This window comes from Podarcis cretensis (genome assembly GCF_951804945.1).
Source record: "Podarcis cretensis genome assembly, chromosome: 2".
Lineage (NCBI taxonomy): Eukaryota > Metazoa > Chordata > Lepidosauria > Squamata > Lacertidae > Podarcis > Podarcis cretensis.
In genome coordinates this window covers 31002053-31027028 of record NC_137171.1, presented here as the reverse complement: position 1 = coordinate 31027028, position 24976 = coordinate 31002053, and the positions used below count along the sequence as shown (strand labels likewise).

General features: G+C 46.4%; 3 protein-coding genes across 8 annotated transcripts in view; 1 reads left to right on the top strand and 2 right to left on the bottom strand.

Annotated features, from left to right (window-relative positions):
* The window catches only part of USP36 (ubiquitin specific peptidase 36), a 37332-nt gene extending 21172 nt beyond the window's left edge, over positions 1–16160 (bottom strand). Inside the window, exons 1-12 of one of the 6 annotated variants that reach the window (XM_079964291.1) lie at positions 15984–16160; positions 11326–11644; positions 11014–11229; positions 8875–8985; positions 8214–8316; positions 7787–7854; positions 7342–7412; positions 6183–6265; positions 5267–5378; positions 3867–4007; positions 2366–2466; positions 383–521 (exon numbers count right to left, since the gene is read on the bottom strand). In XM_079964291.1, coding sequence (XP_079820417.1) covers positions 383–521; positions 2366–2466; positions 3867–4007; positions 5267–5378; positions 6183–6265; positions 7342–7412; positions 7787–7854; positions 8214–8316; positions 8875–8985; positions 11014–11229; positions 11326–11578 — 1398 coding nt within the window. In that variant the 5' untranslated portion in view covers positions 11579–11644; positions 15984–16160. Of the gene's footprint in view, positions 1–382; positions 522–2365; positions 2467–3866; positions 4008–5266; positions 5379–6182; positions 6266–7341; positions 7413–7786; positions 7855–8213; positions 8317–8874; positions 8986–11013; positions 11230–11325; positions 11645–13868; positions 13988–14826; positions 14877–15894 lie in introns of those variants that run through there. The other 5 variants (XM_079964292.1, XM_079964289.1, XM_079964287.1 and 2 more) reach the window with 5 other exon arrangements.
* Positions 1–24976, top strand: part of LOC307210012 (autocrine proliferation repressor protein A-like) — a 229564-nt gene that overhangs the window by 196272 nt on the left and 8316 nt on the right. The gene's annotated exons all lie outside the window — the stretch shown is intronic.
* The window catches only part of TIMP2 (TIMP metallopeptidase inhibitor 2), a 31331-nt gene continuing 26159 nt past the window's right edge, over positions 19805–24976 (bottom strand). Inside the window, exons 3-5 of the mRNA XM_079965706.1 lie at positions 23573–23681; positions 22691–22815; positions 19805–22549 (exon numbers count right to left, since the gene is read on the bottom strand). Of these exons, the coding sequence (XP_079821832.1) occupies positions 22352–22549; positions 22691–22815; positions 23573–23681 (432 nt within the window). The 3' untranslated portion in view covers positions 19805–22351. The remainder of the gene's footprint in view (positions 22550–22690; positions 22816–23572; positions 23682–24976) is intronic.

The window sequence follows — 24976 nt, the reverse complement described above, 5'->3', positions numbered from 1 at the left end:
TGTAGTACACTCCCCACAATTCATAAGTGTCTTGGGCTGTCTGCCTGCCTGCTGCAGTGCATTTGTATGCTTTCAAGTTCAATTCCCCCCCCCAAAAAAAAAATAAACTTGCACTTATGGCTGCTGATGAAAAGTGTGCAGATAACATACCAAGCCAAAGAGGAGACTGCGTAATATTTTTCAGTAGCTGAAGAGAGCTTCAGGGTACTCGCTCTCAATTTACTTTGGGGTTTTTTTTTCAGATCACTGGGTTTTGTTTCTCCTCAGCCCAGAATCTGCACTGCTCAGCTTAAGACTTTTCCCTTTCCTTTTGAGGTTCAAAGTACACACAGTTCCGACGGTGGGAAATTCTGGATGGCAGGCAGACTATGCAGATACTCACCTTGCTCATCAGCGGTGACGCGAGGGCACCATTGGTCATGCTTTTCTTCATGTGGTCGGAGACTATGCTTGCCCGGTTGGATGCAGGGCATGTGCTTTTGGAGATGGTCCCCTCAGAATTCTTCCTGGTACTTGGGATCCTTGAAAAGGGGGAAGAAGAAGGAGGAACTTGTACTTTATCGCTATCACTATTTTTAGAGGTCACCCTACTCTTCAGACCGGGGGGGTGGGGAACCTCTAGCTCTTAGGCCAATCTTGGCACACCAGGACTAATTTAGCTCAGGGAGGCCATTTCCTCCAAACCACACCCACCTGCCCATCAGCTGATGTCACCGGTGTTGTCAGCTGATGGATGATAGGACAGCTTTCAATCCTGCATTGGCTGCACAATCCGGTTCCCAGCACAGAGCAGGATCATGCAACCAAGGCAGCAAGGTTTAATAGGGCAGGGATTAAAGCCCTGATCTTTGGCAAGAGAATGCAGATGCTGTGAACCTTCTTCAGTATGAAGGATTACATTACAGCCAAGGTGGGGAACTGGGTGTGGCTGATGAGCCAAGGTGAGTCTATTTTGGATCTGGCAAATCATCCGGGCCAAGAATTGGGGCACCCTCTGCAAACCATTCCGACGGGTAGGCAGGGCTGCCCATTTATCAGTCACCAGACACCACCATGACATCAGGTACCCTAACAACTATAACACACATTTATAGTGTGCTCTATCAAGCATTTCTTTGGAATTTGACACCAGAGCTTCACCATTTATGCGCCGGCATGAAGTGATGAGCAGGTGGGCTTCCTCCCCCCTCCCCTCCCAAAAAGGCCACATTGCAGGCCAAATGGGAAGGTCCTGGAGCACCTAATTTGGGACACAGGTCTGAGGTTCCCTACCACTGTGCTACAGTTTACAAATACAAAAGAATACAGAAGTATTTGTTTGGTCTTAGATTTAAAAAAGGAAAGCAAATAGAGAAGTTAAGGAAACAACTTTAAACCATAAAACAGTAAACAACCCAAAAAGCCCAACAGAAAACAATATGCACACAAAGGAATATCTAAAACGCAAAAACATCTTGACTTATGTAACCCTTTGCCAGCTATAGATTGTACATTGCTAATGCATAGGGCCCTCAAATTATTCAATGGACAGCATGCAAGAGTACAATACAAACTGTTGCAGCATTTGAAGTACCGCATGAAAATGTAACACCAGGGTTTATTATTGATTACAAATGATCAACGGAAAAACACCGCACCTCTACAGATGTTGGTGTGAGATCATTCACAAACTGAAGACTTCAACAAAAAAGGGCAGTGCAAAAACTGAATAGCAAGATTATTATTTTTTAATTGTATTCTAGTATATATTGGCCTTTGAACAGTTTGGCAGAGCGGCTACTCATTAGCATTGATGTACATTTTATCACAGAGAAAGACTTTATTGAAAGAGGGTCTAAACCAGGGGTTGGCAACGTTTTTGAGACCGGGCTGGTCTACTCCCCGGCAGACCTCCCCATGGGCCTTAGGTTGCCGACCTCTGGTCTAAACACACTTGGTTTTTAGAGTTTCTTTTATAAAAGGTACATATTATTGGGCTTTTCGCTGCTATTTACTATTTGTGCACCACTGCCAGGGACTCTGCTTCCCTCTGCATATTTTGATCATTTACATGAGATGATATTTAGCGATTACAGCACAGCAACATGAAAAGGAAACCACATCAGCAGAAGTAGCTGGGGACCCTGCTAAAACAGTGGTGGGTTAAGAATGGCAAGGGTGCTTCCCAGCATTAGCAACAACCGTGTTATTATCATCACCCCCAGTTCACCCCAGCCTGCTCCTCCCTCCATTAAAAAAAATGGACTTCTGCTCCTCTCCACTCCACTTGATTAGCAGAAAGGTGACGAGTGGATTGAAGGGCACCCCAAGAAACAGGCATGAAGAGAGGCGGCCAACAGCAGGTCCCATATCATGTCCCACTTACCGAAGATAGAAAAGCACATATGCCTGTTGATTGAGGACAACTTTGATGTTGCTCGAATGCACCATTGAGTCGTTCATCTGGTACCACTGCCCATTACTAGCCTGAAAATGGGATAGGAAGGAGGATTTGTAGCTACAACACAGCACAGAAGGGCAGCATTAGGCAGGAGGGGAAGAAGCACTCCACACCATCAAAGGTAGGCATAAGCTCCATCGGAAAAAGGGACTAGGTCAATGTTTTGGGACTACAACTCCCATCATCCCTAGCTAGCAAGTCCAAAAGTCAGGGATGATGGGAACTGCAGTCCAAAAACAGCTGGGCACCCAAGTTTGGGAAACAAACAAAATTCATGAACAGATGTACCAGTGGCTGCAAGTCATGATAGCCAGGAATCCAACATCCACATGCACTGATAACAATACCAAGAGCTGGAGAATAACCCTAGGGAGGTTAGTTACCCCACTTCTAAACTTCCCCTTTGCCATCTGGCTGGCTACTATGGGTAGGAATAATGCCAACTAGGTCAATGAACGGTTGGATAATTCTTGTGCTAGAGATAATAAAATAATAATAATAATAATAATAATAATAATAATTTATTTATATCCCGCCCTCCCCAGTCAAAGCCGGGCTCAAAGAGGCTAACAACAATAAAAGTAACACAGCATTCTAAAATCAATTCATTTTAACATCAGTTCAAAATCAAATTAATGGCAACCATTGGGCTAGAGTTCTGTGAGGATTACCAAAGGAGGGGGTCAGACTGTGCCTTGGCCAAAGGCCTGGTGGAACAGCTCTGTCTTGCAGGCCCTGCGGAAAGATGTCAAGTCCCACAGGGCCCTAGTCTCTTGTGACAGAACGTTCCACCAGATTGGGGCCACAGCCGAAAAAGCCCTGGCTCTGGTTGAGGCCAGCCTAAACTCCCTGTGGGACCTCCAAGATGTTTTTGTTTGAAGACCGTAAGTTTCTCTGTGGGACATACCAGGAGAGGCGGTCCTGTAGGTACGAGAGTCCTAGGCCGTATAGGGCTTTAAAGGTTAAAACCAGCACCTTAAACCTGATCCCAGGAGCCAGTGCAGCTGGTATAGCACCGGGTGAATGTGATCCTGCAGTGAGGACCCTGTAAGGAGTCTCACTGTGGCATTCTGCACCCACTGGAGAGAATGTTTTTCCAGCAGGCTGCCTCCTACAACTTCCAGCCAACTTATAACATTTGGACATGAACGTCAGAGCTCCAGAGATGCACCATCTGCAATCACCAAGATTCTTTGCTGTTGAACCTCTGGAGAAAGCAGCATTAAAAGCCTGGCCACTCCGAATGCCAGCAGTGAGATAGCAGGAATTCCAAGCAAGATAGCTAGACACACTTAGAGCATTCATGCAGTTCAGCCTTCCACACTGATGCTTGCCAATGCTTCACATTACCACCCCACAGCCTGGGGTGCAAAGCACCCCTCTCCGCTGCCAAGGCTGCCCTTTGACAACAGACGAAAGGACTCACCTTGACGTAGCAGTAGTAATGCCCCGCATGGCAGCTGTATCCTGAATGTACCAGCACAGCATAGAGGCCATACATGACAGGATCACCGTTGCTCTGAGACATGTAGGGGCGGATATTCAGGAACTCAGGGTAGCCAACATCCTGCAAGGCAAAAGGGAAGGCATCCATGGGGATTTGTCCCACCCGCTCGGAGTCTGCCTCTTAGCGGAGAATGCTGGTGCGTAAACAGGAAAACAAAGGCAGCATCTGATCCAGGAAACACAAGTGGTCCCTAGGCTGACAGTTTTTGGAGACTTCTACGCTCTTAAGAAAGCCAGCCTTAAAAAACCTTACACAAAACAAATGAAATACCATGAAAATCCCTGAAATGAGAAGTAATCAATTAGAAATATTATCTTATAAAATTAAACTAAATAACAACAATCAAAAAGTTTAAGGAAAAAAATTAGAAAAACCTAGAATTCAACCAAGCCTTAATGGGATGCCAGCTACAAACCTCGTTTCACTGAACTATTCAGTTTCCTCAGCAGGAAATAGAGAAATCACAAACCTCAAATGTCCAAATTCAAAGAAAGGGGGTAAATCTCCCAAAAAATCTAAAGTACTATAATCAGTCTTCAACATCAGCAGTAACATCTAGACCATGGGAGCTTTTCAGCCCTGTTCTTGAGTTTGTTTAAAATCTAAAACCGCTTATCTTGTATTCCTTTCTTCAAATTTGTCCATTTAGGTTGTTTTTGTTTGTTTTTTAAACCTTTTTGTAAAGGCAATACAAAAATTTTAACAGCTCAGTCCTCAATTCTTTATTACTGTGCTTGGCTTTCTTCAAGTTGGGCTGTGTCTAAAACTTGCCATTTAGGTTTTCAAACCTCTTTTGTAAACTCAGTTTTAGAAACTATACCTCTGAGTCCTCAATCCTTTATTACCGCACTTTGCTTCACCTAGGTCCAGCTAGGATTATAGTACTTCAGAATTTTTAGGAGATTTACCCCCTTTCTTTGAATTTGGTCATTTAAGGTTTATGATTTCTCTATTTCCTGCTGAGGAAACTGAATAGTTCAGTGAAATGAGGTTTGTAGCTAGTATCCCGTTAAGGCTTTGTTCAATTCTAGGTTTTTCTAATTTTTTTCTTAAACTTCTTGATTTTTGTTATTTAGTTTAATTTTATAAGATAATATTTCTAGTTGATTACTTCTTGTTTCAGGGATTTTCACGGTATTTCATTTGTTTTGTGTAATTTCTCGGTTCTGTTACTGTCTTTTTTATAAGGTAAAGGTAAAGGTCTTTTTTATACTGACCCTTAAAAGGGGAGGAGCAGCCACGAGCGCTCCTCCAAACCCTCTTCCAGGGGAGTAGGGATGTCTTTGTGCCCCCTCCCCGCTTTCCAGATCGCCACGCACCTTGGAGATCTTGCCCCCGCTGAAGTTGGCGAAGCGCTTGAGCGAGATGGTGAGGACGTTGGATGCCCGGTGAATGGTGAAGCGCTTGGTGGCTGGCACCTTCTTCTTGCACCTGGCACAGAGAAGAGGAAAGATCAACACACTCTGGCTCCTTCTTGCAAGGCTCAGTGAAAATGGGGGATTCCCTGAGAACTCCCCTCCTGCTATGCAGATGCACAATTGCCCCCTCATGAGACCAGGGGGTGGGGAAGGCTATTAAGTCTTTCCCTGCATTTGAAGCTAGCATCCTTTGCTCTGCAGGCTACCTTGAAACCATCAGGGAAATGGCTTGGTTTCAAGTACAGTGGAACCTCGGGTTAAGAACTTAATTCGTTCTGGAGGTCCGTTCTTAACCTGAAACTGTTCTTAACCTGAGGCACCACTTTAGCTAACGGGGCCTCTCGCTGCCACCGTGCGATTTCTGTTCTCGTCCTGAGGTAAAGTTCTTAACCCGAGGTACTACTTCCGGGTTAGCGGAGTCTGTAACCTGAAGCGTCTGTAACCTGAGGTACCACTGTAGAAGGCAGATGCACCAAATTTTTAAAAAACACACCACACACTGTGAAGATACATACCCAAACTTCTCTTCTGCTTCGTTATTCCCACCACCAACCCAATTCATCACTTTGGAAATAGCTAAGAGGTGAGCCTAGTCCCCTCCCTTTTCTTTTTCCTGCAGATTTTTTTTTTAAAAGCATGAGTCAGCAGTTACTGAAGCTGTGGAGCAGAACATATTTGCCAGACCTCATAAGTTAGCACTTCCATTCTAGAAATACGCTTCTGTTTTTTTAAAATAATAAATAAATAAAGGCGTCATTATGCAAAAGAAAAGGTGCCAAGCAGGAGGGATGGATAGGTCAAGAGGAAGGCAACTCACTTGGCACACATGTAGGCATTCTCTCCACTTAGCACGTCAGCCTTTACAAACAACTCTAATGCCCGCACGATGTTGGCAGTCTGCTGTAATCAGAAACAGAAATGGACATTCATACAGAAATCACACCAAAGCTCAGGTTATACCTACACTCAGGTAAGCTCTGAAAAGAGCAGCTGGGGAAACCCAGACAGATGGGCAGCATATAAACAATAAAATTGTTGTTGTTGTTGTCATTATATTATTATTATTATTATTATTATTATTATTATTATTATTATTATTAATGATGTCTCTTTAGTTCTTTAGCCTTGGTCCTGCATACCCGAAGGAGCGTCTCCACCCCCATCGTTCAGTCCGGACACTGAGATCCAGTGCCAAGGGCCTTCTGGCGGTTCCCTCATTGCGAGAAGTGAGGTTACAGGGAACCAGACAGAGGGCCTTCTCGGTAGTGGCTCCTGCCCTGTGGAACGCCCCCCCAGCAGATGTCAAGGCAATAAACAACTATTTTACTTTTAAAAGACAACTGAAGGCAGCCCTCTTTAGGGAAGTTTTTAATATTTAATGCTGTATTGTTTTTAACACTCGATTGGAAGCCGCCCAGAGTGGCTGGGGAAACTCAGCCAGATGGGCCGGGTATAAATAAATAAATAAATAAATAAATAAATAATAAATAAATAAATAAATAAATAAATAAATAATAATTATTTAGGAAGTGGTTCTATTCACCCATTACCTCCCCGGCTACTGTTAGCTTAGCTTAGATGGGATGCCCTTTTCTTTTCCTGCCCAGCGTATGGAGAACCTCTGTCCCTCCAGATATTGTTGGACTACAACTCCCATCATCCCTCACTACTGGCCATGTTGGTTGGGGAGTCCAACAACATCTGGAGGGCCACAGGCACAGGTTCCCCACCCCACCCCATCATTATTATCATTTTCTATACATCAGCCGTGCACAGGCAACCGAGTACCTATATGCCACTTGCTCGCTACACTTCAGTGCATGCTATATGCCTCCCTACACGCAGCGCTCATGTATAAGTAGGAAAGCACCATGAATCTGCTCATATTTGCAAATCCCCTGCCGGCTTATGTCCCTCTTTAGGCCTACCATGGAAAAGAAATAAAAGGGGAAAGTGTTGATTTAACACTGGCATACCCTGATCTCCAAAGCCACATCCAGGAAGGGGTCGTAAGTGTCCGAAACACTCTTGCACACGGAGCATTTCACTGCAAAGAAAGCAGAAGAGTTGCTTGCCTACTCTTCATGGCCTCAGCTGCCTGCCAAGGTCATATTTCACAACGGGACTTCCGAGACATCAACGCTTCCACCTCGGCAGCTAGCAAAACCAGCACGGGAAGCAGCTAAATCCCCCGATTCCCAATATCCTCTTCAAAACCTGGGCAGAGGCCAAAGGAAGCCCGCAGGAAACTCTCACAGTATTGGGACATCAGCAGCTGTGTGCGCCCACAAGTCAGGTGGGCATTGCAGAAGCGCAGCTGGGCAATGAAGGAAAAGCTGGAGTTGTAGAGTTATCACTAGTTCTTGGTCAACGCTTCAAGCATAAAGGGTGTGAAAGGTACCAGGCTAAAGCTGTGCTCACCACGAGATCGGAGGTAGCCGCCAAAGATCTGGTGCACCAATGTGGTAGCCTGGGTCTGGCGGTCCAGCCTGGGAAGAAAAGGCGCCAAGGGTTAAGAAGAGAGTGGAGAACACCTTCCTGAAGCAATATGGGGCCTCAACAGTGGCAGGGACACAAAAGCAGCCCTTAGGGCTTTCCTCCCCAGGGAGGATTACTAGATTTTGCTTCCTTGGGCAAAGGAGAAGCAGCCACCATTAGCTGAGTGGTGACTTACCTAGCATGGCCCCCTTTCCCCCACCCACATTCCACCTGTGAAGGTTCATGCTCCCAAGAAGCTGCTTGCACAAAAAGGGAAGGTGGCAAGATCTCCACTTGCCCATCTCTTTGAGACCAAGTGAAAAGTACGGCCCTGACCCTCCCCACCCCAGAGACAGGGAGCTGTGCATACTTGGTGTAACCATTGAGGCAGGCCTTCTGCATGGCATCAATGGTGTAGCGCAGGAACTCGTGAGCATCCTCTTGGCTGCCAAAGCGGAAGTGACGAGCAATCTCTGCCAGACGGAGGAAAAGGACTCTGAAGTTTGGCTTCCTATGCCCGCCCAGCACAGGTCAAGCTCATGCCAAGGTAACAGGCATCGCTGACACTTGACCGGAGCACAGGAATTACACGAAGCTTATTAGCGCGTGCGCGCACACAACCTCAAACCATTCTAGATTCTGCAGAACTCAACATAACTAAGCAAAATGCTGATGAGGACAGCATATAGTGCATTTCAATCTCCCTTTTATAGTTTCTTAAATACCGGTAACCTCAGTTGGATGGTTAAAAGAAATGAAAGGAGTGCCAAAAATACCTCTAATCTATTTATGTATGTATTTATCTGCACGCCCAGCTGCCACGTCTTCAGACTTCGCTCCACAATGGGGAGATGTGCGCACCTGGATTTTTCAGTGCAGTGTATGGCATGCATATACAAACACACACACACGATCTACAGTCAACACTTCAAACAAAGAGATCTTTGGCCCCTTTCCCTGTATGTACTGGTGAGATGCATCACAACGGCACTGTACAGCCTCATCAAACCAAAACTCCCTCAGCTGCTTACTTTTGAGATCTCGGATGAAGGACACCGGCTTGATGGCATTGCCGCTGTTGGCGAAAGCCTGTATCATGTGATTCTGCATAACGCACATCATGCAGAAGCCTCCCTGGTGGCCTGCAAGAGAAGAGATCAGGAATGAATTCATGCAAAGGCTGCACCGGACAAAGGTCTGGTGGAGCAAGTCTCACAGAGCCAGAAAACCCATGAGAAGAGCTCAGCCTAGGAGAAGGGCATTTTGGCAGCCATTACTAAATAAATAACCTGCTGGCCAATGGCGATAAAGGAAAAGAAAGAGAAAAGCGGGCATTGAGGGCCATGTACCGCTCTTGCTTCATGATTAACCATCTGCAGAAGTAGCTGCATACGCATCAAGGAAAAAGTTGCCTCTTCTCTGCTGGAGGCAATTTAAGGTGACAAGGAAAGCTACTCACTGATATAATCAATGCACAAATTGAAGTGGAGTGCAGAGCCTGCATTTACCTGTAGGCTAGGGCTGGGGAACATGTGGGCCCACAAATGCCCTTGGGCTCCCACCTCCCACCACCCCTGACCATGCTAGCTGGGGCTGATGGGATTAGGAGCCCAACATTATTTGGAGGGGCACAGGATCCCCATCGCTTGTGCAGGCATCTCCTCCATGGCCATAGCATCAACAACCCTTTGCTAGAATAGCTTACATGAACAGACTACTGTTAGATGCATGGAATAGCCTCCTAGCCCCGTTGCACTCACATCATAAAGTATTCAGAAATGCAGTCCACTTGGCTGAGATGCTCAGGGAACCAAAATCCGACAGGCATGTGTGAGATTTCTCAAGCCTGAACAACAAGCCGGCAAGTAGGTGCAAAGCAGTATTTGCCCTAATCCAAACAGTTCCTCCTCATCCCTCCCCTTTTTTGGGGAGGGACATCTTTTGTCCACCTGCCTCCCTCCATTCAGGTCCACTCCCCTAACTAGGAGTCAGCACTCCTCTAACAAGGATGAGTCGGATGCTTAGAGCAGCAGTTCTCGTGCAACCAAGTGCTGGCTCTGCTCCTTTGCAGCTGTTAGCACAGCCTCCCAGGCCCTGACTGCAAGGATGAGTGCACAGGGCTGCAAGGGAACTGCCAGCTGCAGAACTGTGGAGGGGACAAGGCGCACTGCCTGTTATTTGACCTTGGATCCACACACCATCTTTTCCCACTCCCACCATGTTTCAAGCAGAACCCCCTCCTCAAGCTCATATAACAATGCAACCCCTTTCTTGTGGCTGGGCACAATACAGCCCCCTCTTGTCACAAGTGATGCCCCAAGACTTTGACAACATGAGAAACAAGGGCCAAATAATGCTCCATCATTCAAGCCCCTCTCTCCAAACACAGCCAAGTGGAAGCATATTTTTTGAACACTATAAATTCCCAGGAAGCATTTTCTCATACAAGAAATCCATTCAAAAAGCAGGCTTCAAACCAAAATGTTTCAATTTCTCCCCTCGCTGAAACCCCGAGACAATTTCTGAAAAGAGGGGAACACGACGGAATAATAAATTTTTTAGCCCTTGCATGGAGTAAATGTTCTTTCCAATGAAAAACATGCAGATTTGCAGCATAACAGAACATGTTTTTGTGGCTGTGAGAAAACCAAGACTCAGAAAGTTGAGGCAGGGTCCAATTTCTCTTGTGCAGGATTTTGGAGTGGCTTCAAAGGGTTATAGTAACACTTAAGCTTTTGCACAGCAGCTTGAAGTGGTGACAAGCACTACACTTCCACTGTCTCTTTATAATGTGTATCCCAACCCTGAAAGGTAGTTTTGGGCATTATAAAAGCCATACAAGAGATGGGGAGGATGAGGTTAAAAGGGAACAGCTTGACCAAAGGTCAGTTTATGGCACAGCAAAATCTGAACCAGAAACACTGCGATTCACAGTTCAGTTTCTTAGCCGTGGTGCTCCTGTTTTACTACCATTAAGGACTGAGCATTATTCATTGCTGTTCCTGGCCCATCTCTCATGAAAGCCTCAGCAGAGTGGCACTGAGATGAAAAGCAGGAGGCTGCTGAAGCCTTTGCTACCTGCAACTCTTAAGTGAAAAGAGACAGATGACACGCAAGCTTTGCCAAGGGGCACCAACCATTCCACATGCAACCAAACACCCCACACTCACAACTGCGGCTGTGCTCCTTGGAAAGCAGGTAATTGGCAAGAGGTGGGGTGTACGTCAGACACTGCAAGGTGGAGTTGAGGAAGCAGGTGTTGCCCAGGTTGTGGAGACCGGCTCCGACACGGTACACCCGCTCCCATTTCAGAGAGAGGCGCTCCACAGGGAAGAGGACCTTCTGCGGGGCTGGAACTCCATCTCCTCCCAAGGTGTGCTCACCGCCTGTCAGAGAGGAAGAAGAACAGGGGAAGTCAGCGAGGCCAGGCACACATGCACCCCCGTTCCCACAGAACCATTCCCCCCAGAATACGGACACACCTTGCTTCCGGATGGGTCCCTCTTCAGAGCCCCTGTGTCGGCTGGGGTTTTCTGTCTTGGGGTTCAACAGAACGTATTTGCTCTTCAGCGTCTCCAGCTGGTAGGAGAAGCTTTTGGAGGCTGGTTCAAACTCGATCTTCTGCAGCAAAACCTTCTTGGCGGAAGCAGCCAACAGCTTGCCCAGTTCGCCATCGTCAGCAGAGTCCTTCCGCCCAGGCTTGAGGGCTTCTTTCAGCTTGTCTACTATGGGCATGGTGCATCACTTGTGGGTGGCAGAGGCCGCACTGCTAGCAAGGGGACTTTGCTCAGTGGGGTAGAGCTGGAAAAGAAAGCATTTGACCCAATTTTTCCCCCACGAAGCCTCTCACACAAGCCCCTTACCTCTGCAGCCTACAAGGCTGACTATGACAAAAATTCTCCTTTGTTTACCCTCCTGCCTCCATCTCTATTCACAATACTCCTGTCTCCCCATTTGGGGCTGCAAGCACTTTTGGGGGCAGAAACCTGTCCTCTTTTTAATTTTCTAAAGGGTCATGAAACACCGAGAGCACTATATAAAGCCGCCGCCACCACAAATTCATTTTCAAACACCATTTCCAGGGAATCTGCATTTAACTCAGAATGCTGCAACACCGTTCCAAACCGTATTCTGTATTGGGCAAGCAGGGAGTGTGTCCACAAGTTCCATTTTCCCAAAGGTGGGATTAAGCAGCATAAATTTGTGAGAGCAGCTACACTCATGCTGTCTCCTTGCTACAAGAAAAACACAGGAAACCCTGAAAGCTGCATGGAAGGGGGGGGTCACATGCCAGTGGTAGGCGGGACCAGAGGAAAAATCAGGCAGAGCAGTAAACATACATTTTACCTGCATACAGTAGGCTAGTTTCAATATACAGGCTTCTCTATCCCAGGTAAACAAGAATCATTATCAGAGATCAAGGACACATTGCAGCCAAGGGGGGTGGGGAAAGAGGGTGTGAAGCAGGGCAGGTGAGTCACATGGCCTGGGGATGGGATTCCTGAGGCCTAGTTAGAGAAGCTTGAATGGCCGCAAGTGAACCCCTGGGCCTGAAATCACACCCACCCACCACCCTCCCTATTATCTTTGCAGCAGCTAACAAACAGAGCTCATACATACATCAATTTTTTTCTCATCATGCAAGCTAGAAACTCACTTCTTTGAAAGTCTGATGGATTAAAAATTGCAAAATACCGTATTTTTCGCTCTATAAGACGCACCAGACCACAAGACGCACATAGTTTTTGGAGGAGGAAAACAAGAAAAAAAATATTCTGAATCTCAGAAGCCAGAACAGCAAGAGGGATCGCTGCGCAGTGAAAGCAGTGATCCCTCTTGCTGTTCTGGCTTCTGGGACAGCTGCGCAGCCTGCATTCGCTCCATAAGACGCACACACATTTCCCCTTACTTTTTAGGAGGGAAAAAGTGAGTCTTATAGAGCAAAAAATACGGTAAATACATCCCAAGTCTAGTCTAGTAGGCCTGCTTTTCTGCAATTCAATCAGTGTCAAAGCATGTTCCTAAATACCTTTATGCACCCCATTAGCATACCTCTCTTTTTTTGCTGGGCCCAACAATTTCCTCTCCTCAACATGGAGAAGACTCCCCCCCAGAAGACAAACCAAGGACTTATGAGCATTCACTGTGAAAGGTGCCCCTTAAAACTCTAACAAGGTGTCAAGCAGTAGCATCATGGCTAGGTAGAATGAAGGATTTGCGGCCCAGGTTCATAGACACAAGTTGGCATATGCTGGTTTTATTTCTATACAATGCAAATTTAACTTTGCAATGTCACAGAAGACAAATCAACCCATCCACATCACCCCAGATAAAATTCTTCCATTCATTTTCACTCTACCCCAGATGACCCCAAATCAGTTCCTCTTCAATTCAATTACCTCCAAAGTAGATCCTGCTCCAAATCAATTAATTTGCCCTTCAGCTACCTGTCCTGATTATCTCTCAAATCACCTCTATAGTCACTTCAAATTATTTTGGACTGTGATCCAAGACTCGCATATCTGGAAGTAAGCCCCCCTGAACTAAACAGGGTTTACTTACAAGTAGACCTGATTATAGGATTACACTGCTGTTTCTCCCACATAAACATCCTACCCAGTAACCCAGATCACCTGCTATTTAATTTCCCCTGAATCAATCACTAAGAAAATATTTGTGCCCCGCATTCTATAGGCCACGCCCTAAAAAATGGCTCAGCTCTTGAAAGAGCCTGCAGTGAAATTGGGAACTGGTTTACAAAAGAGAAGATGGCATGTTTTAGTTTTTCTCCAACTGCTGGAACAATTTTAGCCACAAGATAGTTTGTAACAAACCTTGAAGTCCTATCACCTTGAAGACCTATACAGTGGTACCTCGGAAGTTGAATGGTTTGACTTCCAAAACGTTCAGAAACCAAGGAATGGCTTCCGATTGGCTGCAGGAAGTTCCTGCAGCCAATCGGAAGCCGCGGAAGCCGTGTCAGATGTTAGGGTTCCAAAGAACATTTGCAAACCGGAACACTCACTTCCGGGTTTGCGGCGTTCGGGATCCAAAAGATTCGACTCGCAAGGCGTTCGGGATCCAAGGTACAGCTGTAATTAGAAGGCCTGAGATTTGCCACTTCCTCCAATAGGGAAGTCAGCACTACAATGTAAGAAAAAAAAGGATTACTCTGTCACCTAAGGAGTGCCTGGACTGAACTCAGATTTGACTAGCAAACAGAAGAAGCAGAACACCCCAAATAGAAACCACAGGCGTCTCTCCTAACAGAGTAGAATTCAGAACATTGTTACCCATCTTGTAAGTACCTTTGTAAAAAGACAAGTCTATATTTGGTTTTTCAAAAAGAGAGAGAGGCTTCCATCAACACAAGTCCTACCAAAACATCCTCCTATGCGTCCTATAAAGTACATATAACAGCTCTTCATGCAAAAGGCGACAACCATTCTGCCCAGCCCACAAAAATAAAAATAAAAAATACTTGCACTAGTAGCTAGCTCATTGTAGGGAGATTGCACTTTCTTCAGTTACTAGTGTGGAGGTTTTCTAAGGCATCCAGTGAGCATCTTCCACATGTTATGATGCTCATCTGAAGCTCCCATGACATCAAACCTTTCTACAACAGCTATTACGTTATTGGTTATCGCCTAAGAAGCCACTGGAGGCACTACATGGTGTCGGTCTCCCCCCAGAACAGCTGAAATTGGCCTACACAAGGATACTTCATTCCTAGCACCATTGTGTGCCCAGCAGGATGGACATACCTGGCTAGTCCTTTCCATGCTTTTGATGAACATCAGCTTAATCAACTCACCTTGTTGTGAACAGACCTGAGATCTACAGGTATAGTATGCAAATTTAATAATAAATAATAATAATGCCCTATACGACCACGACTCTTGCTTTGGAAGGGGACATAGGGAAAGTCATAGCCGGCAACTGACTGGTAGAGAATTGCTTTGTATGTGGGATAAAACCCTCACCTTTCATGGTAGGCCTCTGCTAACTCTTGCCAAAGCAGCAGCATCTAAATCAGTAGTCAAGGGCATTTATATAGGGTACAAATAGTAATGGAACAGCAAAGAGGCGAGAGAAGGGTGCTGCTGTGTGTGCCCTTGGGATTGAAGAGCAAGCGGGCAAAGCTGGTGCGCTGAGGAGATGTAACTGTTCGCTCAGAGTAGCTATGTTGCACACATGCTCAGGGAAAGGAACCCTCAGCTCTTTGCATGGGGATGAGGAGCCGAGTGGAGATTCAGCAAGCCCACATCCCCAAAGGAACAGAGCGAATTAACAGGCCCCATTGAGTGGGTCAGAATGCCAGCAGAACAGGATGTAGCAGGAGGCAGAAGGAAAGGCTGCTTTATGGCCCAGATGTAGAAGAACGCCCCCCCCCACTTCATGATTTGTCTATCAAGGAGAGAAAGAGAGCCCACCCCACCTTGCTCTCCATCGCCAGACCGTGCACAGGCCCCAGCCACCTTCGCCCAGCAAGCGGTGCCCGCGCACGCAGCATGAGCACCACACAGGCTGTATCTCCATCCCCAAGACCCGCGCGCGCCCCACAAGCTGAGCAGCAGCCGCCGCTTCCAAGGTGCCCCAGAACGCAATCGCCGCCTTGGTGCAAAGGGCACCCACACCCTTGCGCTTTCTCAAGGGCCCAAGAAGATCGTGCCCAGGGCCCCTCAGCCAAGAGCGGAGGAGTCCTTGGGGAAGAGATGGCAACCTCCTCAGCGCCCCGCCGCTCGCGCCTGGGGGGGGGGGGGGGCTGATCTATATGGGGCTTGTTTATGAGAACCCGGGGCTTGGGCGAAGGTTCGGGTCATCCCGGCCCAGAGAAACCGAGCGGCGGCGGCAGCAGCGGGTTAATGAACTGGAGACGGAGGCACCAGGTTTGCTTCTGCAACGCAGCCCGGGCGTAGGGGAGGCAAGGCAAGGAGGGCACGAGGATAGGCAAATCCCCAGCCCACACCCACTCAGAACCCCGATCCACCCCATGGATTCACCTAGCCGCCGCCGCCGCCCTACCACGACCCAAGCGCTTTCCTGCTCACCTCCTTACTAAATAGGGGGGAGGAAAGCTCGTCTCCGCTCCCCGCCCCCAAGACCCCCTCGCCAGCCCCCTTCCCAGCCCCACACTCACCATCCGGGGGACCCGCGTGCGCGCACATACACACACGTGTCCACGCCGCGTAGGAGAGCAGGAAAGAGCTCAGCTGGCGCTGCTGCTAGGCCGCTGCTGCTGGTGCTGCCGCCGCGCCGGGCCCAATCCTCGCCCTAAAGGGGTGGAGAAAGCAGAGGAGCCCTGCCCGGTTTCCCTCTGACGCAACGGAGCCCGCCCTGCCGCCGCTTTCGGGAAGGCAGCGCCGCCTGCTGTAGCCCTCCCGGCATCGGCGAAGTCTTGGCTCTTACGCTTGCTCGAATGCAGCTGCTACCTTTTGTCCGCTGCCAATATATATATATATATATATATATATATATATATATATTAAGAAAAAGATATATGGGTGTTTGTTTTGCATAGATGTATGTGCAAAGATCAAAGGCGGGGCTGGGCACAGAGGATGGCGCGTGACTACTGGAGGAGAAACGAATTAGGGCCCCAAAAAGCGCAGTGTCCCGCAGAGACAGGGCGGGGGTAGCACTTCCTGCCACGTGCCTCGCAGGGGCAGAAAAATGAAATAAATTGGGGCGTGAATGTGAAGGGGTTTCTTCTGCGCGCGGTGCGTGGGTGGGTAGGTGGAACTCGTCAGTATTTCTGAGCTTTCCATGATTTATTTGTTTAAAAAAAACAAAAACATAAAAGGTCACGATAGATTTCTTTTTCCTGCCTTATGCTTAAGTTATTCTTCTCTGCGGGTTTTTATTGCCAGATTCTAAAATTAGAGGAAATGTAGAATTTTGGTTCAGGCTGACTAGCTAAGCCATTTGTTACGGTTTCCGGGACAAGGCAGGAACAGAGATTTGGACAGAGAAAAATATTAATACTGTAAAGGGAAAACTTCAAGGTAGAAAAGCTCAAAATAACAATTTAAAAATAAAAAGAGCTCCCGTAGTGACTTGCCAGTCATGGGAGAGAGACGTTTCCCTTTTATAATACTGTTGTCCTAAACGAAATCTGCCCTTATTCCCTTATGTACACAAGAGCCCTTATAGAGTCCTTTGTAGGTTCTCCATCGGTAGGAGAAAATAACAGAGGCCAACCAGAGAATATTAAGAAGCAAAGCAGCTAGTAATGATCTTGATTAAAGCTGTTGCAACAGGGTTGCAGGATGACCTCACACGCAGGATGACCCAGAACAAAGGTGTGTCCGCCCTTATATATATCCATTTTGAAATTCCCTGCCATGGAATACATACATACATCACAGAAGGGGTGTAGCCCAAGACCACCCCCCACAAACATCATACCTACAACACAGAAAAGGCAAAAAATTGAATGTTCTTGTTTTTCCTGACTTCCAGGTTATCTGATAATGCCTTATCTGATTGTGTTTTCTGGTAGTCTGGCCATTCCTTTGAGATGGTAATTACCCAATTCCTGAGACAATGGGAAGGTTCCCTCACCCCCTCCCTCCTTGCAGAGAAACATTTGGTCAGTTTGAGAGTCAAAATGGTTTCAGGGCTGTCTTCCTGTGCTGCTTCAGACATGTGGTTTATATATTTATGTATGTGTTTGCTTGGTACATTTATTAAATATATAAGACCTTAAAATTCTTATAACACTGTTATGGTTTGGAGGGACCCCCCAAAAAAACCTGTAAATTAATAAATGGTAAGATTTTGATTATTTGGGATGTGAAGGGTGTATACAAGCTGCAGAGGAATTCTTATGCAAAATGACCTGGCCAAGCTAGGGCCATTCAGAAACAATACAGGCAATGGAAGAATACTGCCCTTCCCTTCGCCCTGAGGTGTGAACAGAGACAGGAGATTTGGAAGGTTGCCTGGGTAACTGGGCATGATGTCACAGGAAGAGTTTAGGGACTTTGGCAGGTGGCTTCCAAAAACTGAAAAAAGGATGACTGAAAGCAGGAGAGATGCCTTGGACTCTGGTGCTGCACTGCTGTGGGGAACAAGAGCCTCTTGAGATGACCATACTATAAGGCCTGGACTCCCTCCGTCCATATTCAGGTGTAGATTTGTGAATAAATCATATTCCTTAAAGCTACAACAGCCTCCATGGTGTCTTCAATTCTCCAAAGAAGCACAGACCCTGGTTGAGGGCGAAAACCTCTGGAATCCCATGCATGGCTTGACGGATTGGGGTGGACTGTAACAATACTATGCAATGAAACAGTGTTGTGATTGATTATGTGGGGCAGGGCTTACCTGCCCTCCCCCCAATATTTTATTCAAGTTGGCATCCCTGGTCCAGGTTCAATTATACACCCATATACACAGTGAAAAGAACCAAAATGCTCACCGGATGGTCTCCTGTCCTTAGGGACGTGTTCTGTTAACAGCTTACATCGTTTCAAGCACAACATATGAAACTGCCTTATATTGAGTCAGCCGTTTGGTCCAGCACATCATCACTTACTTTGATGTAGGGGTTCTCCAAAGCCTCAAGAAAAGATATTTTCTAGTTCACCTGGAGATGCAGATAAGCTCTATCACAGAACTATGGCTTTAAAAACAATACATGCCATGACATCTAGTATAACACTCCCATTACAATGGTATGTTCCTTTAGTGCCCTTGGGATGTGATGGTGGTAAACAAGCATTGGCAATGGGACCTTCCATATATTTATTGGAACTGTAATTCCCACCATCCCTGACCATTGTCATGCTGTTTGGGGCCAATGAGAACTGTAGTCCAACAACATCTGGTGGGTCCCAGATCTTCCATTACTTACAGAGTTAGGTCACCTATGGATCCATCCCATCCATCTGAGAAATAACCACATCACTAGATGGGCTTGTTGCCATTAGCAGGAAGGTCAACTTTCTTTGTGATCTGGGTTTGTCTCATTAAAGTAATAAGGAGCTGTATGCAACATAACTAGATGTGGATGGCTCTGTACGTGGGTCTCCTGGGCACTTGTATTAAAGAGCATACCTAGTATTGCAGCAGGTGAGGTGAATTTGCAAGTCTATTGTAACTTAAGAGATCCCAGTTTAATCTCTCTATAAAGTTTGATGCTTGTGGGCAGGCCTCCCATCTGTATTAGTTCTACAGAGCTTCAGGTGCATTTGCCTAGGAAACCAAGAAGTTCACACAACTAATCTAGGAAGTACCAGTACGTGAAAGCCATGAGTCCTAATGTAAGTGGCAAAGAGAAGGAAATGACTCCAGAGAACTGAGTGTGGATGAGGGATTTAATGTGTTACGTTTATGGAGACAAAGGTGGGTCTTTACAGAGACAGAAGCCAGGTTTGTGATGGAACAGCAGGAGTAGGAATTATCCCCACAAGGGATATCCTCTCTCAAGGCAATAAGTACCCAATCGGCCAGAAGCAGGGGCCACTCATGCTATACATTCAGTTTTGAGACTCACTGGATTCCTTCCATGAAGTGGATGAAAAACAGCACATATTTTGACACAGAGCCTGATTCTGTGGGAGTCGCTATATGTCACTGGAATAATTCCTTGACATCACTAAAGAGAACCATATGTGATGTTTTCTCTAACATCAAGAAATAAGGGGACATGGGAGTCATCAAAATGGGAGAACAGCTGGAGGTGGGCCTTTGGAAATAGGCTGAGGCACAGTGAACCAACAATTTATCTCATTAGGAACTAGAGACCAGTTTGTGCCAGGGGGCATGGGAAGAGGGAGAGTGGAGAGCAAAGCTTGGAGGAAACTTGCAACTCTCCACCTACCTCCATCAAGGTGACTCTTGTAAAGCAGTTCACAGAGGCTGAGCAGCACAGGATGAATTCCCAGGGCTCCCTTCTAACGTCCACACCTCCACTGATGGCAAAGTGTGCTCCAGACAAGGAGAAACTGTTCCCGGTTTATTTGATAATACTGTTTATTGTCCGAAGACTCAAATGTCCACGTATGAATTATACAAAGCATCAGAGACATGCACAGTCTGCTTGTCTATTCAACAATTTTCATGTGTTCCCAGCACAAGAAAATCTCAGCTTTCAGAATCCAACAACAACAACAAAAAAGTTTTTCCCCACCCCCACCCCCAATATTACTCTACCCACCAAACATCATCCCGGCCCTACTCCCCAATAAGCTTTAAATTATGGCAGCAAGTTAGATACTTATTCTTTTTTTCATACTTACTAAGCAAAGATTTGAAAATAATGTAAACCTTTTTTTAAATATTTTGAGTTGCTGACATGAGGGGGCATTGGATTGTTTCTGTGTGTGCATCTTATCTTCCTTATCAGGGAAGTTTCCATGTGGCATTTAAACCCACAGCGATAAATTAAGCCGATTGAAGAGCCTTTGATACTGCTTTCCCACAAAACAGGTCCTTTTCAGAATGGTTGCTTTCCACGCTGCTACTAGAACGGCAAACTCACGTTTTGGTACGGCAGTCACGCAACTGCAGTTTGTCTAGCAAGCAGCAGTCACGTGTCACAGCCAGCCTCCGACCTCTAGAGAAGACCTGTGCATGTTGCAGAGGCATCAGGAAGAAGACAGAAGAAGGAATGCTAACACCCACCCCACACACAGCCACACCTGCGCCCACTGGCACTCAGAAATAATGGGAGGGACTCCACCCTCTGTACATTTTGACAATTCTTCCCTCCAATGCAGAACCCCTTTAAAAATAATAAGTGCAAATCTAACAGCTAACAAGGAATTTAAAAAAAAAATAATTAAAAAATAATAATAGAGGAATGATACAACTGATTGCCAAAACAAATGGAAAACATTAAAATCAAGGACAGGATCAGCAGTGAGAGGAAAAGAGAGAGAGAGAGGTAAATGTCACATAGGATATAACCATACAGGAAGCAAAACAGGAGTCTTATATTGGACTGAACAGATTTTTTTTCCTTTTTCTATTTTTTTTAAAATATATTGAAATCAAACAGACTGGTCCAATATGACATCTTTAAAACTTGACCTTGATGAACAGCATGAAAAGGCCGCAGGGGGCAGGTCTGGCTGGGGAACTTCCGGACACCCTCCAAATCAATTTCCAGGTATTGCGGGGTGGGAAAGCAGCAGAGCTCAGGGGGGGTGGGGAAGGGGGCGGGGAGCACAGCAAAGAAAGAGAACTGGCTCAGAAGGAAAAGGGGGCTGAAGGCAGAGATGTGTGATAGGATCCTTTTGCAGGCAGCCAAGGTCTGGTTTATTACTCCAAAGGAGCATTCATACTCACAGTTTATAAGGGGTATACCTTGACACCGGCTCTTGCGGTCACATATTTGGGAGGGGACACGCAAAAGTCTTGCCTTCTGGAGAACTCTTGCTTGCCGCAAGCATCAAATTTCTATATGGGGCAGGACTTGCGAGCCATCTTGGCCATGCTAAAAATAATTACTCTGCATAGCAAGGGATTTCAAAGAGGAGGACTCCTTTGGTCCACGTAATACTGAACGCTTAGCAGGAGCATCAAGTCATCCCACAGTTTTGGCACCAGATTTTCATCAATGGCACAAGCATGCAATAGGAAGTGGGTGATGCATACATATGGTTCAAGCAGGAGGCTTGATGGACTAACCCAGATCCCCTGACAAATGTTTCTTGGCTGAAATGTAATAGCTGAGAACACAGACCCAGAATCTGCACGCATCTCTTATGCACACATAGGCAGGTCTTATTATCCATTTAAATGATTTTGTGACACCGCCCTCCATTAGCCCCAAAAACATTGCCTCTGAAAGCAGAGATTGTCCCTCTGCCTCCTGGTGGCTTGTTCTTGACAGACTGCTTTGTCACTGGCAAGGGAATGTAACTTTCTTCACCTGCGGAAGAGGATATCGTGACTTGTGACAAAGCCACCATTTTCCTTTTTGTGTGTATGTGTGTGTGGTGTTACTGCTGTTTTTATGGGACGTACTTGTACCATACGTGTACAAACATGGCAAGGAGAAAGGAGCGACTTCAAAGCACTGAGTATGGAGGGATTTAATTTTGTGATGCGTATGGAAGAAAAGGTGGGTTTTTACCCAGGCAGAAGCCAGTGGGGGTGGGGGAACAGAGAGAGCAGGAGATATCCCCTCAACAAGGGATGCACCCTCTCAAGGCAATAAGAACCTGGTAGGCCTGCTACACAGAATCAGAGGCAACACCTTTTGGCCACTCATATTGTACACTCTGGTTCCCTCCACTGTGCCTTGGCATATTGGCATATGTAATCCCAAAGGCAAGAAACCACCCCTTGGCACTTAACACAGGAGAAGAAACAGACTGAGCAATATATGAGTGGCCTAGACATCCCTTTCCTTAGCCCCTCCCTCCACCACTGTTGTGCCCGCCCAGGAGACCTTATTTTCATGCTGTTTCCAGGAAGTGATGTCAAAGGTGGACCAGTCTAATATCTTGCCGGCTTTGTTGCTATTGGCTACTGGACTGCCATGGCTTTGTGGACTCAAGGGTCCTCAATGTCAAGAAACTCCTTCTTGGGTGGGGCCACTCCACGGTACCACGCGCACGAACCATCGCTCCGCTTGATGCAGGCAAAGTGCTTTGCCTGCCGCCCGTTGATGTTCTTCTCTGTCACCCAGTCAGTCCACAGGCACTCGTCCTGAGCAGAGACATAGCAGGGGATGGAAGGGCATCGGGAGATCTGCAGAGATAAAAGACACAATTGGCTTGCGCGATTTGCCATCACTGCAACTAAAGCAAAACGCTTCTCCTGAGGAGGCTCACGCATACAGATTAGTAGGAAGTGAACAAGCTGAAATGGTCTCATTATTTGGTTTATTACCTTGCACTCACAGCCCATTTGGTACCGCTGGTTTAGACTCTTCTTCTGGGTAGCACTGAGGGAGTCCCAAGGAATGATGAAGTCACACAGCGTGATGTGCATCTTGCCGTTGCCTTCAGATTTCCCTGGCAGAGCAAAATGATTTTAGCTGGGGCATGGTTGTCCTATGGTTGTGTACGCGCACGCACACACACTCCATCAAGCACTTGCCCTATCAAGTGTCTTATCTTGGACAAACACAAACTAGTGTATGTGGGGTGGGGGGAAGGAGTGTGTGTGTGATTTCATACAAGGCACGTTGCTATCACAACAGGAGAACTGGCGTGCTGAGTTAAACCAATGGGTCTGCTTTGCTCATGTCCAGACAAGAACAGATACCCTTTCAAGGGAACACCAGGAGGTGGCGCTGTCTAAAACTCTACACCAAGATCATTTAAAGGGAAAGCAGTCTCAGCTGCAGAATACTGACTATAGGGCAGTTTGCAATATGCCACAAACCCTTCTTGCACAATGGAGGGCAGATTGCATTTGTAGTTAGGAGTGCATTTAGTCCTCATGACTAGTAGCCAGAACAGCACACAGTCTGGTTACATCCCAAGGAAGCTCTGCTGATTTCATATTTGTCCCCTTCCTCCAAAGAGCTGTGTTTTAGCTTTACAACCAAGTCCCCTGTGAAGTAGTTTAGGCTGAGCAACTGTGACTTGCTCAAGTCCTTGCCCATTGAACTTCCTAACTAGAGCAAGGATTTGAACATCCCACCTAACACCATGATATCCCATTCAATCCCTATTTAACTTTCCTCCAGCTCCAAATGGCATGTATAAAGTATTTTTAAAAACCATTACAATCCTCCTTTTCCTTGCCTCAAGAGATACTCCTTACCTGCAATGAGATACTCTTTCTTGCCAGTAACATCCAGCGTCACTCCACAGACAGCCGAAGAAGGAGCCGTGTAGATGAATTCAATGTCCTGGTCAGGCCCTTTAAACATCTGGAAGGGGAAGAAGTTGGGTGAAGCTATGGGCAGAATACATACAGCAAGGCCAGCTTTGATGTAAAGGAGCATACAAGGCACTCCCAAGCAGGAGAAACTACACATGGACCTATTGAATTATTTATTTTGACACCCTTCAGTAATAAGACTCTCAGGGAGATGTACAAGTTCAAAAACTACAGTCATGGCTTCAGACCACCTACTGTTCATGGCATAGAATCCCACGTTGGTATGAAAATTGTTATAGGTATATTCTTCCCCGGGGAGTGGGAGGGAGGGTGGAAGGGATTCTGTTGTTTGTTATTATTATTCATATATGCAAAATCAATAAAAGTGTGGTGACATTCATAAAAGAAAGAGAAACTACAAAATGTTTGCTTCCCTCCCTCCAGCAAAATGCTTGCCCTGAAAGAACAGAAGAATGTACAGCTGTATTAGAGGAACTCAGAAGCTGGCAACTCAAAGGTAAGCAGGAAGCAGGAGGAAGACCTTGGCCCAGGATGTCCAAGTATCCCAGCATTAGGGCTTAAAGTGGTGGTGTGCATTTGCTCTGGAGACTCTTTGAGCCATTTCCCCTTCTACTCAGCCCCGAACAGGCCTGTTTCCAATGGCATTGCCTCTGCTTTTCCCACAGAAGTACATGCAGAAATATAGGAAGTGGCCAGGAGGTGGGGACACTATTGGAGCTGTTTTTCCTCTACAAGCAACCTGTCACGGTTCTTGCCCTCTCAAGCACTTTGGTAGCTCCCTCTGATGTACCTTGTCCCTCATCATTCACTTTAATATGATTTCTAACCCACCCCTCACTAGGGACAGGAAGGAGGTCTAGATCCCATGCCTATGGTGTACTTAAGCATAAAGCTGCATACACACCATACATTTAAAGCACATTCCCCCATTCCACCGAACAAATCCTGGGAACTGTAGTCTTCTTCTCACAGAGCTACAATTCCCAGCACTCATAACAAACTATGGGGTGTTTATAACCCATAAAACAGCCTAAACTAAAGGGGTCCCCCCCGACTTTTCTTCAGTCACTTCTGTTGCGCCAGAGGGAGGCACTTGAGAACCCAGTGTTGGAAAGACACCATCACAAAAACTTCTTAAGATATTAAGAACTACTTTGGACGATTGTGGTAACTATAAGCTTCCAAAGCCTTTCCTGGCACCATTTAATCTTTTAGCAAAACAGCTGCATTATCCTAGCTAGAATGGCAGCAAGTAAATGAGTTTGGAAGTTACTTACCTCTGTGTGTGTGTGTGTGTGTGTGTGTGTGTGTGGACTTAGATAC